Raw genomic sequence first — 15463 nt, forward strand, 5'->3', positions numbered from 1 at the left:
ATTGCAATGGACCGGTAAATACAGGTAAGCTGTATTTCACTAGAAACGGAGGAGAAATTACATTAATGATAAGACATGAAATGATCCTATTGTCTAGGCAAATTTTGATTTTAATTTAACATGTATAGTCTTTATTGGACATTTATAAGTCAGTTTGTAAAATATTACATTGGAGTTGAGTTTGTCCTAAATTATGTTTTTGAAAGGCAAATAAAAAAAAAAAGTTAAAAAGCAAAAATAAAAAATAAAAATAATAATTTAAAACTATAAACATGCATAATCCATGTTTGGCAGTGTTTTTGCAAATTTAATTGGAAAACAAACATTATCAGGAAAGTTAATATCACCTGGATAAATCTTTGTTTCATTTAAACTGGTGGTGTAACTGAAAGAGTGTAGATGTACATTATACACCTTCATATTAAAATGTATGTTAAAACATTCATAAACTAAATAACATTACTATAATAATTAAAAGAAACACAAATTTTAGCAAGCAATTATTTTCATATTTTTTTAATAATCTTTATTTTATTTTTTTTCGGTTTAGTCTCTAATTTATCAAGGGTCACTTTAGTGGAATGAACCGCCAACTATACCTTCTAGCCGCATCAGTACTGGGGAGAAAAATATATATAATTTATTCTAAATTGTTATTACTGACAAATTGTGCAACTAACTCTCAGTTACTAAAATAATACGTCAGCAAGCAAATCTGAATTAGTATACAACATAATACACCATGCTAAAATGTATCAGAAATTTTATAGGGGTGAATTCAGGTCAATTGGTACAGCTTACTCCCTTTATTAATCAGGGGTCGCCACAGCGGAATGACCCGCCAACTTAACCAGCTTGTCTTTTAAGCAGCGTATGCCCTTCCAGCCACAATCCAGCACTGGGAAACACCCATACACTCTTGCAATCATACCCACACATACATTCGGCCAATTTTGCTAATTAAATACACCTACAGCGCATGTCTTTGGACTGTGGGGGAAACCAGAGCACCCGGAGGAAACCCACGGGAGGAACATGCAAACTCCACACAGAAATGCCAACTAACCCTGGGGCTCGAATCAGTGACCTTCTTGCTGTGAGATGACAGCACTACCCGCTACGCCATCATGTCACCCTTTCACTTCTATTATTTGCTTTCAAAAAAATAAAAATAAACAAGTTTGGCTGACACTGTAACTTGGGGTACCTGAAATTCAAACCTATTTAAACCTATACATCACTATCAAATTAGTAAACATACACATAGAATAGTTCAGTAATATTAATAATAATATAAGACCTACAGTAAATGTTGTGGTTTTACTGCAGTTTTAACGCTTCTAAAATCAACAACGTGTCTTTGTATTTGTTTTGCGGAGCTTTGCAACCCCCACCCCGACTGAGGATAACTGGAGTTTAATTAATCACTCGAATCCATGGCTTCCACATGCCGTCTGATCACAAATGTTAAGTTGCCACGCTCTTGTTTGAGAGGAATAATTTATCCTGGATCAGGATGGATGGTGGTGGAGATGTTGGGGGGGATCGATGGTCCTCAGGGGTCTGGTGACATCTCTAGCCACACGCCTGCCTTTGCGTTGTGGCGGTCCGCCAACCGAGGTCAGCTATCCCAGCAGGCTATTCACTTCGGTAGCAGTTACCAAGGTGACAGCATGTCAGAGCTTTGGCTCCTTGGAGCGGGCTTGTAGGGAGCTGATGCATCACCTCCTTGATAGATTTGTCAATAGTGCTTAGTCCAGGAGGGGCAGCAACCCGCATGACACCCACTGTCCCAAAACACACGTATGTAAGCACCAGAGATCATCCTTTTGCTTTGGATAGACATGTGGTTTCCTCTATACATCCATTGATTGAGCAATGTATTTGTGGCTCTAGGACAAGAAAGAAGATGGAATTACAGTATCCCCGGGGGCCCTGGAAAGGGGACAGAGGCGCTGGAAGAGGGTCTGTTGGGTTCAATGTCTCATTAACCAGGTAGGGATTTAGAGCATGGAGCATCTGAGCTGTCTTTAGCTCAGAGAGTTGCAGTGTAACCATTTATAGGTTTCAGGGTTTAATAGATTACTAATAATTGGGCCCACATATCCCAGGTTAGGTTTTAGTGCCTGAAGCCAATAAATAGATAACTGTGAATGGATGCAACAGCTCTTTTGCTTAAACAGAGATCAGTAATGCAGCACTGGAAAGTCTTTGCAAGATAACAACAGTAAGTGTGAGAGAATGAGGGAAAGTTTGGTTGTGTGCATGTGCTCAATGGGTTTTCTACATGGTTAATAAAACAAAGCATTTAAACTGACTGCTTCAATTTCAAGGCAAAACAGTCTTGCTGGGGAAGAAGGTTGCGCATGTCCCGAATGGCTTCTGTAACTCTTTTGAGAAGGGGAGATGAGGATAAAAGGCTCAAAGGTGCTCCACGGCAGCCCTCATTAGGACAACTGCAGGTGTGGGAGAGTTAACGCCTGGTCACTCATTCACCAGCCCACAGAGAGGAGAGATTCAACTAATCCACTCACTGTTGGGCAGACGGGCAGTGTAAACTCACTCACCGAGGTTTTGATATGGCAGTGATTAACCTTAAAACATCAAAGGTGACCTGCCCGAATCACACAAAGAAAGACGAAACTTGGTTAGACATATGTAGTGCACTTGCAAGCGCATTGTATTAGCAGATTCTCAAGTCATTAAAGGCTTTACTCCTAGAAATAATAGTAATTAATTGGTGTAATACACAAAGGACATAATTATCTTTTTTTTTCTGTACAGGCACATATTTAATTACCAGTAATTGTTCCCCAAGCCTCGTTCAAAAGGGGTGTACACTAGACAATCATAATGCATTATGCTCTAATCCTATATTTGCTTTTGCAAAGAAGATATGACTGTATTCAAGAACATATACAGCGACTACTCCACAATCCCGAAACAAAAACATCTCTGCAAGTTTTTCAGGTCAGGTTTACATCATCAGTAGATTGTCTTGTGTGGAGAGCATTATACATGTTAATAACTGCCAGATTTATCCCTTTTCTCTCACAGACCAAAGAACAAAACTACTGATTAACGTGAATTCTTGTGAAGTGTGGCGATATCTGAGAGTGTTGGGAGCTAAATTTGCCCCCTGTGCAGAGGGCTGAGGGCAGCCGCGCGGCTCCTTGAACACAAGATGGAGTTTAATAAGTAAACAGAACAGCGAGAGGACAGAGACTCTGATCATGGGCCCGTTCGCCCACCCCGGCCCCCTGCAAGCCAGGCGAGCTGATTAGCTCTGCCGATTGTACCTAGTAATTGCAGTGCCATGACCCCCTCCAGGCAAATATTAGATTTTAGTGGTTTAACCTTTGCAGTCTACAGTGGGTTTAAATTGCCTGTGCAGATGTTGGGGAGCCCAGCGGTAGCCAGAGAGCCGGTGTCCTCTCATCAGCAGAGGAAGATGTCTCAAGACTCCCGGTCCTTATTATCCCCGTCTCATTTATAGCAACTCTTTATGTCTGATTGGTAGAGTCATTTCTCGACAAGACTTTTTACCAATATCATCGCTAGGATCAACTTTGTTGTTGAAAGTGTTTATAATTGTGTGCGGCTGCACACTAGCGATTAAAAGTGCAATGCCTGTATGAACAACTCCCAAAATTAATATGTTGGTTCAAAGAAGGATATTATGCTGGGAACGTAGTTAAAGGTAGCAGAATGAGGGGGGAGCCCCTTGCAGGGCAAGTCCATTAGCAGGAAATGTTCATGAGATGAAGCGGTAGGAAGTTTTTCTAAGGTCAGTCTCAGCTACTCTGCAGGGTCGTATTACTCCCGTCCTGTCTAGGGTCTTGAACCTCTTCCTCCCCAGTGACGGGCAGCTGCATCCCACGGCCCCTTTCCCTGCACTGCGCAGTAATGGCTTCCTTCCTGCAGTCGCCACCGGGACCCCACCTCAGACACTTACCTGGGGAAAAAAAGATGAGGGAGGGGGGGAAAGACACTGGTCTTTTCATCCATGGGAAGCAGGGAAGGAACCCTTCAACTCGTCTCAGGCTGGAAACCCAATACAGCCGCTCCACTGGTGTATGTGTTGGGGGGGTTGAATGGACCCACAAAGTGGTTCCATCTGAGAGTAAGAGAGTCTCACACGGGATAGGGCCTACACACAAAGCTGACAGATCCGTCTTCTGATCTTTCATTACTGGCCTCGTAACAAATATAGTGTCAATGAACTGAGGTGTATGACATGAGATGGATGAGATAGGAATACCCCAACAAAAATACAGCACGGGTTCTTACTGTAGCCACATGACCACATAAGCCTGCAAAGGAGGCATTAGCAAAGCTGGCAGAGGCAAAGCACTTCACTGATCTAAATCGGCCCATTCTTCCTTATCAGCAGTGTGTGGGGAGCAATACTCAGGTAGCCCCCCACAGGCCCATCGCTAAAAGCCCTAATATCTGTGGACGTCCGTGGCCACGGCCCAATCTGCTGCGGCGGTCGATTTGTTTCACGCACTGCCAGAAGTGCTTTGTAATTAGGCTGATATTGATGAGGCCTGATTCCAGCAGGTAATCACTGGCAGTTCAGCTTCTCTCCGCTCCTCAGCAAAACGTCTCTATTTATTACAGAGCTTTTGCTATCAATTAAAGGCCACTCCACGCGCGGCTCTTTGATAATCAGCCGGATGATTTCCGTGGCTGTCGGAGGGCAGATATGAAATCTGGATAAGCATTCTCCACGGATGCCTTGGGAGTTTTACGTTCTAACAATACTGGAGGATTCTGCATTGGGAAGGCCTCGCTTGAAGGACTGTTTCATTAAAAGTCCATTTCCTAAATAAGCCTGTTCTGGAAAAACAATGTAAATAAAAGACCAGGGTTGAGCTTGCTTTGACTTCTGCATACTTATTATTTAGGCTTAGTTGATTGTGTGTGTGTGTGTGTAGTACCTTCATCTGCGTCCCTGGGCCGTGCGTGTTCTGTGTGGATTACGGCTCGGCTGGTTTCTGCCTGTCTCTCAGAGGAGAGGACACCATTTGGGCCCACTCGTATCCTCCGGCTGCCTTTTCCAATCACTGCCTCTCTACCTCTTTTTTCTTCCTACAGATAAGCAGCCAATCAGTGCAGGTGCTAGTTCATGCAGGGTAGGGGCATGGGGTGGGTTCCATGGCCCCAGGGCATGAAAGGAGCACTGGCACCCATGACAAAGGCACACACACATAAACACTCACACATTTGCACCCCAACGCAAGTGTGTGTTCAAGGGGGAAAAGCGAAATCTGTTGTTTTTCTTTGACTTTTTTCTCCACCCTCACTCCCCTCCAGCTGTTGTGCCTTAGTATCGATCAATGGTGCTCCCCACATCGGAAAACTATTCATATTTGATTCATTATTGTAATGTCGGCTTGTGTTGTGTCTTGCTAAATAGTGGCTTAAGCTTGCTCCTTCATAAGAAAACAGGTTATGAGTATGGGTGAAAGAGTAACTTTTATGTAGACGGCTAAATAATAGCCTTGCTATATTCACTGCTATTGAAATAGCCACTTTGCATCGCATTATGCGAACAGGCAAGAACATATTTGTAGTGTTTGTCGTCACAATATTTCCTTTTTTGAAATAAAGCCTATTTTAAAAAAATATCTGGACAGTTGCCATTTGCTTTGGCACTGGCCCCAAGTAAACAAAATCATTAGACCAAGTCTTAACAGAAAGCATGTGCTGTTTGTAACCACTAAGATGTTTTCACATAAATCCCTCGTGAATGGAATGAGAGATACAGCGTGCAAAATACCAGAGGAAAAGCAGTTTTAAGCAGACTGCCCCTATGGCTGATTGTGTCAGCCACAATGGACGCTGTAAGCAGTGTGAAAGCTTTAAGGTGAAAACGACACACGCTGTGAGATGTGCTTATCCCATCATGAGCCAGTAAGGATATTAGGAGAAGCATGATGGAAATTATGACTGGAATAAGCCTGCATCTTACCACTAAAGCTTAAAGAATACAGGCCCATCTCTCTCTTTCTGATTTTTTCCCCTTCCTCCTGCCCTCTCGTGCTCTGCCACTACTAACCCATTTTTTTTTTCTGGAGTGTAAATCTGTATTTCTCAAAAAGGCACCATTTCCAAGTTTCAGCCTGTGGAATTTGCCGTTTCTTTTTTTGTTATGTAAAACCACATTGCTCTTTTGCCTTTCAAGGAACTTTCTGGACTACAGCCACTTTGCAAAATTCCAGAAAAGGAGCAGGACATTTATTAAACTTTTAAAAAGACAACAAAACCATTGTCGGGAGAGAGATGTGAAGTCATGATTTCATGCTGTACAGCCAAGCACAATAATAACGTTTTTACATATTTCTGTAAAAAAAAAAAAAAAAAAGAAAAGATAAATTGACAGCAACTTTGCCATAATAATAATTGTATAATAATAATCCATGTCTAAATATTTTAAATTCAGTTACATAATTTAGCCAGCAAAGTTGTTTTTGTTGGTGGTTTATTGGGCTGTGGCGACCCCTGATTAATAAAGGGACTAAGCCGAGAAGAAAATGAATGAATGAATGAATGACTGAATGAATGAGATGTTTTTGTTTTTTAAATACATTTTCTGCTTTTAGGTGTTCTAGAAAACATTAAGTACAATATGTTGTGAAAGAATCATTTAATGTAGTATGGAAATAAGTCAAATTAGCATATTAAGTATATTAAGCATATTAAATATTTGTATATACTTTTGTTTTTAGAATAGTACAATACTGAATTAAACCCTGATTTCACTTTACTTAAAACATTAAATAAGTAAAAAAAACACAGTAGATTTCTTGTCATAATATAATAACTGACAACTTTATTAGGTACACCTTACTAGTACTGGGTTTTGCCCCATTTTGTCTTAAGAATTGCTTTAATCCTTCATGGCATAGATACAAAAAAGATACTGGAAATATTCCTCAGAGATTTTGGTCCATATTGACATGATAGCATCACAGCTGCTGTGGGTTTGTCGGCTTCACATCTATGATGTGAATCTCCCGTTCCACCACATCCCAAAGGTGCTCTACTGGATTGAGAACTGGAGATTGTAGAGGCCATTTGAGTACATTGAACTCATTGTCATGTTCAAGAATCCAGTCTGAGATGATTCGCGCTTTATGACATGACGCATTATCCTGCTAGAAGTAGCATTAGATGATAGGTCAACTGTGGTCATAAAGGAATGGACATGGTCAGCAACAATACTCAGGTAGGTTGTGGCATTGATATATATATATATATATATATATATATATATATATATATATATATATATATATATATATATATATATATATATATATAATGCTTAAATAGTACTAATGGGCCCATAATGTGCCAAGGAAAAATCCCCATCACCATTACACCACCACCACCAGCCTGAAGCGTTGATACAAGGCATGATGGATCCATGCTTTTATGTTGTTGATGGCAAATTCTGACCCTACCATCCAAATGTCGCAGCAGAAATTGAGACTCATCAGACCAGTTTCTGAAAAAATCAGACAAGCCGGTCTGGCACCATCATCGATGCCAGACTATCTTGTCTACATGCCTAAATGCTTTGAGTTGCTGCCATGTGATTGGCTGATTAGAAATTTGTGTTAACAAATATATAAATATATAATATCATAATTTACTATTTTGATATAATCATATAATATCTAATATAATATATATTATATAAAATATAATATTATATTTAATATAATATCAAAAATAGTAAATTATATATATATATATATATATATATATATATATATATATATATATATATATATATATCACAATTTACTACTTTGATTTAATTATTAATACATCATTAATTTATTTTTAATATTGGTTTAACTATTTAATGTAAAAATTATATTTTTTCAGTAATTTTCACTTTTTTTTTTACTTTTAGAGCTTTTGGTTAACTTTAGATGAAAAAAAAAAGAGTAATTTATCAAAAAAAATTTTTACATATCATCATGTATTATTTACATACATATTACATATATATTATTGTAGCCCTTTTACTGTTTTACATTATTATCTTTGTATTTTGTTTTCATAATGGCACAAGTGCTGTTGTTTAAAATGTGTTGCTGACTGCAAGATAGCTGCTTAATGTGAAAAATAATTTAACCGAACGAACATGTTGACACATCACGTTAATTATTTGAAATGTGACCAGGAAGTGTAAAGGCCAGTCTGAACAGAGAATGTTAAAAGTGTTTACAGTTCAAAACTAAAAATTTAGTATAATAGAATTCTGCACTTTCCTGCTGTACACCTATGTGACATTTGACATTTTTCATATTTGCGAGGGTGGCTTTCAGAAACAGCTCCAGCAGGCGTGTTAGCCGTGAGTTAGCTGAGTTAGGCCAGAGCTAGCATGTGATTAATGTGAAGCTCACTAACCCCCATGGTGAATTGGAGACCAGGGGTCGAGTCTATTTTTCTTTGCGAATGCTTGTGGCTAAACCTGAGCGCAAACGTTGTTCATCATTGCGCCACATTAGCTCGCCAGAGCATTGACTGGCACAAACCAGAAGCGTGCGCCCCTTCACTTTGATTAATGTTTGCAAACGCTCACTCCAGCTCTATCTTGAGTGAAGACCTGGCATCTATTAGGAACAGTGCACGCGTACATATACAACCCCTAGAATGAATGCTGGCCTGTGGCTCTGTCCCTTCCAACTCATTCATACATAGAATAATATGAAGGAAATTGATTATTTGTAGGTCATTAAAGGTGCTCTCACACCACATCCAACTATAGACCATTGTCAATGAGATTGTGAGTGCACCTCTGGTAGAGATTTAATTGTTTAAAATTGGGAGAGGATTTGTAATTGGCGGAATATGTGGCTGACTTTTTTTAACCTGTGCATATGCATTCTTAAAGAACATATACTTAGCGGCCACTTTATTAGGTACATCTGTCTAACTGCACATTAATGCAAATTTCTAATCAGCCAATCACATGGCAGCAACTCAATGCATTTAGGTATGTAAACATGGTCAAGACGATCTGCTGCAGTTTAAACCGAGCATCAGAATGGGGAAGAAAGGTGATTTAAGTGACTTTAAACGTGGCATGGTTGTTGGCGCCAGATGGGCTGGTCTGAATATTTCAGAAACGGCTGATCTACTGGGAAATTCATGCACAACCATGTCTAGCGTTTGAAAATGGATGGTCAGAAAAAAAAAGTCCAGTGAGGTGGGTGGGCTACAGCAGCAGAAGACCACACCTGGTGTCACTCTAGTCAGCTAAGAACAGGCCACAATTCACACAGGCTCACCAAAATTGGACAATAGAAGATTGGAAAAATGTTGCCTAATCTGATGAGTCTCAATTTCCCCTGCAACATTCGCATGGTAGGGTCAGAATTTGGTGTCAACTACATGAAAGCATGGATCCATCCTGCCTTGTATCAACGGTTCAGGCTGGTGCTGGTGGTGTAATGGTGAGGGGGATATTTTCTTGGCACACTTTGGGCCCATTAGTACCAATTGAGCATTGTGTCAACACCACAGCCAACCTATTGTTGCTGACCATGTCCATCCCTTTATGACCACCGTGTACCCAACTTACGATGGCCACATTCAGCAGGATAATGCGTCATGTTATAAAGTGTGAATCAAGACTGGTTTCTTAAACATGACAATGAGTTCACTGTACTCAAATGACCTCCACAGTCACCAGTTCTCAATCCAATAGAGCACCTTTGGGATGTTGTGGAACGAGAGATTCGCATAATGGATGTGAAGTCGACAAATCTGCAGCAACTGTGTGATACTATCATGTCAATATGGACCAAAATCTCTGAGGAATATTTCCAGTATCTTGTTGAATCTATGCCATGAAGGATTAAGGCAGTTCTGAAGGCAAAGGGGGTCCAAACAGGTACTAGTATGGTGTACCTAATAAAGTGTTTTAAATTAGTTTTCTTAAAGTCTGTGTATATTTATATTTAGTCATTTGGCTGACACTTTTGTCCAAAAACATACAATTGAGAAGACATTCAGCAAATCATCACGAAGAGGCAGTACACACAGGAAGTGCTAATTATACAGTAAGAAGGAACTGTTAGTGCTCCGAGAATTAAGTGCTAGAGTAAGGGAGAGATTTGTTTTTGTTTGTTTTTTTTGGAGAGAAGTGCGAAGAGTGTTGCTACAGGTGGTTTGTCAAGCCCACTCACCTGTGTAAACTGGATGTTTTATTTAAGTGTGTTGATGTACTTCCAGCTGAAATGGAATATTGAGTAGGGGGGAAGGGCATTCGTTCCCGTTAAGCCAACTAATACTAAAAGGGGCATAGTTAAGAATATTGAATCCATTGAACTGTCAACAGAGAGAAGCCCTACCAAACTTGGAAGCAAGAGGTTAGACTTTAATCGACTTTGACTACCGAAAACAAACTTTTTTTTTTCAATGCACTTGAAGATATTAATTTATCACCTAAATAATAACAATATATTTTGGACTAGCAAAATAAACATTGAAATTTTTTTAAATCATTTAGACTGTATATATATATATATATATATATATAGAACTGTTTTAATCATGATGCCTTCATACCGAAGATGAGAATTATGTTTTTATTATATTAATATTAACATTAAATATATTAGGTTTTCAGGGCAACACCGTGGCTCAGTGGTTAGCATTGTCACCTCACAGCAAGAAGGTATGGGCCAATTGGCATTTCTGTGTGGAGTTGGCCCCGTGTTTGCATAGGTTTCCTCCAAGTGCTCCGTTTTCCCCGACAATCCAAAGACATGCGCTATAGGAGAACTGAAAGATCTAAATTTGCCATTGTGGGTTGCAGCTGGAAGGCCATCCGCTGTGTAAAACATACTGTATGTATATACAGTATATATCATGTATGTATGTAGATAAGTTGGCGGTTCTTTCCGCTGTGGTAATCTCTGATTAATATAGGGACTGAGCTAAAGGAAATATTAAGTTTTCTTGTCATTTAAATTCAGAGATTAAATAAAATAATTAAATAAAATGGCAACAATGCACTGACAAGATCTGGTTTTCTTTGAAATCCATACATCCTGCTAAGTTTATACTGTTGTGAGATCCTTAAGCCAGGCAGCTCAAAGGGGTTATTTGTTACCATTACAAAGTTGTCTTGTTTAGCTCCCAATTTCTTTCAAAATCAGCGATCTGCCTGTTAGATATACGATATGTGGGTCTCGGGTTGGACAAGAAGCACTGCATTAAATTCCATTTCCCCTCGCCTTGTCTTTAAAATATGATAGTTTATTTTTACCCCAGTATTTTTAATGGAATTTATGCTCTAGCCGGTTGCTGCTGACGGCGCTAGTGGTTACAACGGTCTTTCATCTCGTTTGTACGCTTGAACAACTAAATGAGTACTTAATTCTATTTAACTGAATGTTTTATAATTACATTACAACATCAATGCTGTAAAAACAACCTTGTGAAATTAAAAAAGTCACAATAAGCTTTTCACCGTTTATCGTAGGCTATAAAACTCTAGCTGTGCAAAGAGCCAATTGCTATTAGTTTTTCAAAGTAACAAACGGTACAATTTCTAACGTATGACTGCTTTTAAAACCCTCACACAGTCACAGTCCTCAAAAAACACAGCAAAATGATCAATTATAATCCAGACTCAACATTGCATATGCTTGTGATTGCAAATGATCACATTGCATTGTAGATGTTGAAATGATATATTGTGCAGCCCTAGCATATTGAATAAAATACTGTTGCAACATTACAGAATACTTCAAAATCTTTTTTGTCAATTAAATTAGTCCCTGATTGGACAAAATATATTTAAAACACAAATTTTACTTTTATTTAAGGTATAAGGTAGCCTAATATCAGTATCCTGAAGGGTTTCACTGAAGAAAAACAATAGTAACAGCTGTAAATTTTCACCCTTGAGAACACAACTGCCCTGAATACAGTTCAATGAATAAATCCCAATATATAATATATTCACAGAATGAGTGTGTATGGGTGTTTCCCAGTGATGGGTTGTGGCTCGAAGGGCATCCGCTGTGGAAAACATATGTTACATAAGTTGGTGGTTCATTCCTCTGTGTTGACCTTTGCTTAATAAACAGACTGAGCTGAAAAGAAAATTAATTAATTAATGATAATGAGAGTGTATGAGTGTTTCCCAGTGATGGGTTGTGGCTGGAAGGGCATCCGCTGTGGAAAACATTTGCTGGATAAGTTGGCGGTTCATTTCGCTGTGGCAACCCCAGATTAATAAAGAGACTAAGCTGAAAAGAAAATAAAGAAATGAATATTCACACAGAAATATGTTATGTTATGTTATGTTATGTTATGTTATGTTATGTTATGTAACTTACGTGCACTTGTGGAGACGTATATGATACTCACAAAGAACTCTGTACTACCAATGATTTTTTGACAATGATGAACGACGTCCCTTGATTCCAGGATGTGACGTTTTCACTACTTCCTGCCTAAGCACAAGTCGCCGAGCAAACATGGCAGCCTCCGGTAGCCGATGTGTGAGGTTGATTTTATGGAAGTATGGGAGCTGCGGGAAGAATTTCTGTTTGTCACGATCAAGGACAGCTTCACAGGTGAAATGCGTTCTTTTTGTTCCTTTGTTTAAGAGCAGTTTAAGTACCAGTTAATCTCGTCATTGAAAGTGATGCTGCAGAGAGTGTTGTGTCCTTGTGGTTGAATTGTGACAGTAGAATGCTTATGTACTCGGTACAAACGGGTAAATTGACAAGATGGAGAGAAATGTCATTCATTTACAGTACACGCTTGTTGTAGTAATAAACAAAACTATTTATAATTTATGCGTTTGTTGGTTTAGTACAGTATGCTATGCAGTATTCTCCAAGCTAGCCAATATATCATCAATATTAAGGTAAAGTTGGTTTTTTGATATTCGCACATCCAGAATTTTCTTAATATTATATTTTCACAAAGGTTTTATTTGCAAATTCAAAATAGTTAAGTCCTATTTGCAGCCAAAGACGATCAAAGTAACGTTATAACAATGTTCAGTGAATTAAATAGTGCTAATGTTATTTTGAAGTCATACTTGCATGCTGTTTCTGACTGACCGAATACTCAATGTAACATGGTAAACAATATAGGGAGTGGAATTAAGATATGCAAGGACCAAAAAGAAAGAATAACACTAAATTATACCCCATTAGTTAACTAAGTGCAAAAGAAATTCAACATTTGGCTAATGAGAGATCTATCTCTGAATAAAAGAGTTTTGTTATCAAAATCTGAAAAAAACACTTTGTAATCCATTTAATCAAGTTGGGCTGAACGTACTTGACTTTGAAATATCTAACACTATTTTTAAAATCAAGAGGATACAAAATTATTTTCGCTCAAAAAATAAACTATGGTATTACATTCCTAATATTATTTTTGAAAAAGTATGGTGGCATTGATTTTTTTCTTAATTACAACTTTAATATTAGTAAGCTTCCCATAAAACTTTCTAATTTTCACAGACAGGCATTGTTATCATAGATGATTATATACAAAACAATTTTTCCCCTCACAAATGCTTAATTTGGAATAATACATATATTACCAAATTAAATCTCTTGGTTTAGAAATAATATTTCACTGGTTTCACAACTTTTAAATAGTAATAAGGGTCATGTGCTTACCTATTTAGAATTTCTAAAAAAAAAAAGTGTTTCCTTTATATGCCTGTCAAAGAGTATATGATGGTAATTAATGGTATTCCCTCAGAGCTTAAGAAATTATTAGAAAATGATATATTGTAGTTCAAAATACAAATGTAAATTTTAGTCTTAAATTGCAAAGTATACATATAAAAGAAAAAAAATGTAATAATAATTGTCTTAGATTGATTTGCTGGATTGTCTGTGTTCCTTCAGCTATTGGTTATTGGAGATCACAATTTCAAGATGTCAACTGGAACGAGACTTTTAAGATTTCTAGACGTTTTTGTATAACAAATAAATGAGAGAGGTATCATTTAAAATCGTTCATCGTCTGTATCCTGTAAAACAGGTAATTGCAAAATTTTGTAAAGATGTTGATTTAAAATTTGCTTTCTGTAACGATTTAAAGAAGAGAGTATTGTTTATTTATTTGATAATTGTATTTATACACAATTGTTTTTGTGTGATCTTTTCTTTTTTGTTAAACATAGTTTGAATATTGCTTTGGAATTCAAAGAAAAAGATGTTTTAGTTTTTTATGGGAATACAGTCAAATTATCGACAAAATTTGGTATATTGGTAATTTTCTCATTATGTATGGAAATTTCTTTTCATAAATGTAAATAGGTAGTGAAAAAAAACAAAGTTTACTCACTTTAAAATAGAAACAGGTTTACCTTTATGTACGACAGGGGTGTCCAAACTTTTTGGGCCGAGGGCCAGATGCAAAAAAAAAAACGTTGTCGCGGGCCAAATTTTACATACATCACACAGACACGCATATATAAATGTGTGTGTGTGTGTGTGTATGTATATATGTATATATATATATATATATATATATATATATATATATATATATATATATATATATATATATATATATATATATATATATATACATATATATATATATATATATATATATATATATACACATATATATATATATATATATATATATATATATATATATATATATATATATATATATATATATATATACAGTTGAAGTCAGAATTGTTAGCCCCCCTAAATTATTAGCCCCCTGTTTATTTTTTCCCCAATTTCTGTTTAACGGACAGAACTAATTTTTTTCCACACATTTCTAAACATAATAGTTTTAGTAACTCATTTCTAGATACTGATTTATTTTATCTTTGCCATAATGACAGTAAATAATATTTGACTAGATATTTTTCAAGACACTTCTATACAGCTTAAAGTGACTTTTAAACACTTAACAGGGTTAGTTAAGTTAACTAGTCAAATTAAGGTAATTAGGCAAGTTAATTAGGCAACAATGGTTTGTTCGAGTAACGAACCTTTCTCTGATACAATTGAGTAAAACGGATCACTGGTTCAGAAATGTTCATTTCACCATCAGTAAGTTTTACTTGGTATATTTATGTGTTGAAAATATCTTTAACTTAACATAAAATAACATATTAATCCAGACACATTATCTTGTGATCCAACATTATACACTGTAAAAAAATCTTTAATTTTATGGTTTACTTCCGACAGCTGGGGTGCCGGTTAAATTACAGAAATGTACTGTAAAATAACAGGTTGATTTACAGAAATTTATATTTAAGAAAATTTCTGTAATTTAATGTACGTTATTTTACGGTAAATTTCTGTAAGTTTCAAGACTCAAGACTTAAGGGGCTAATAATTTTGGCATTAAAATGATTCATAAAAAATTAAAAACTGCTTTTATTCTAGCCGAAATAAAACAAACAAGTCTTCCTCCAGAA

General features: G+C 37.0%; 1 protein-coding gene and 1 long non-coding RNA gene across 2 annotated transcripts in view; one reads left to right on the forward strand and one right to left on the reverse strand.

Moving 5' to 3' along the window:
- Positions 1 to 3510: 3510 nt before the first annotated feature.
- On the reverse strand, positions 3511 to 12441 carry LOC141386208 (uncharacterized). The gene is made up of 3 exons (XR_012407720.1): positions 12378 to 12441; positions 4944 to 5094; positions 3511 to 4842 (listed from the first exon to the last, which is right to left on the reverse strand). It is a non-coding gene; the product is annotated as an uncharacterized lncRNA (long non-coding RNA).
- A 20-nt stretch (positions 12442 to 12461) lies between these two features.
- mrps9 (mitochondrial ribosomal protein S9) overlaps positions 12462 to 15463 on the forward strand; it is a 47055-nt gene continuing 44053 nt past the window's right edge. Inside the window, 1 exon segment of the mRNA NM_001045396.1 lies at positions 12462 to 12617. Within this exon segment, the coding sequence (NP_001038861.1) occupies positions 12519 to 12617 (99 nt within the window). The 5' untranslated portion in view covers positions 12462 to 12518.

Source organism: Danio rerio, chromosome 6 (genome assembly GCF_049306965.1).
Source record: "Danio rerio strain Tuebingen ecotype United States chromosome 6, GRCz12tu, whole genome shotgun sequence".
Lineage (NCBI taxonomy): Eukaryota > Metazoa > Chordata > Actinopteri > Cypriniformes > Danionidae > Danio > Danio rerio.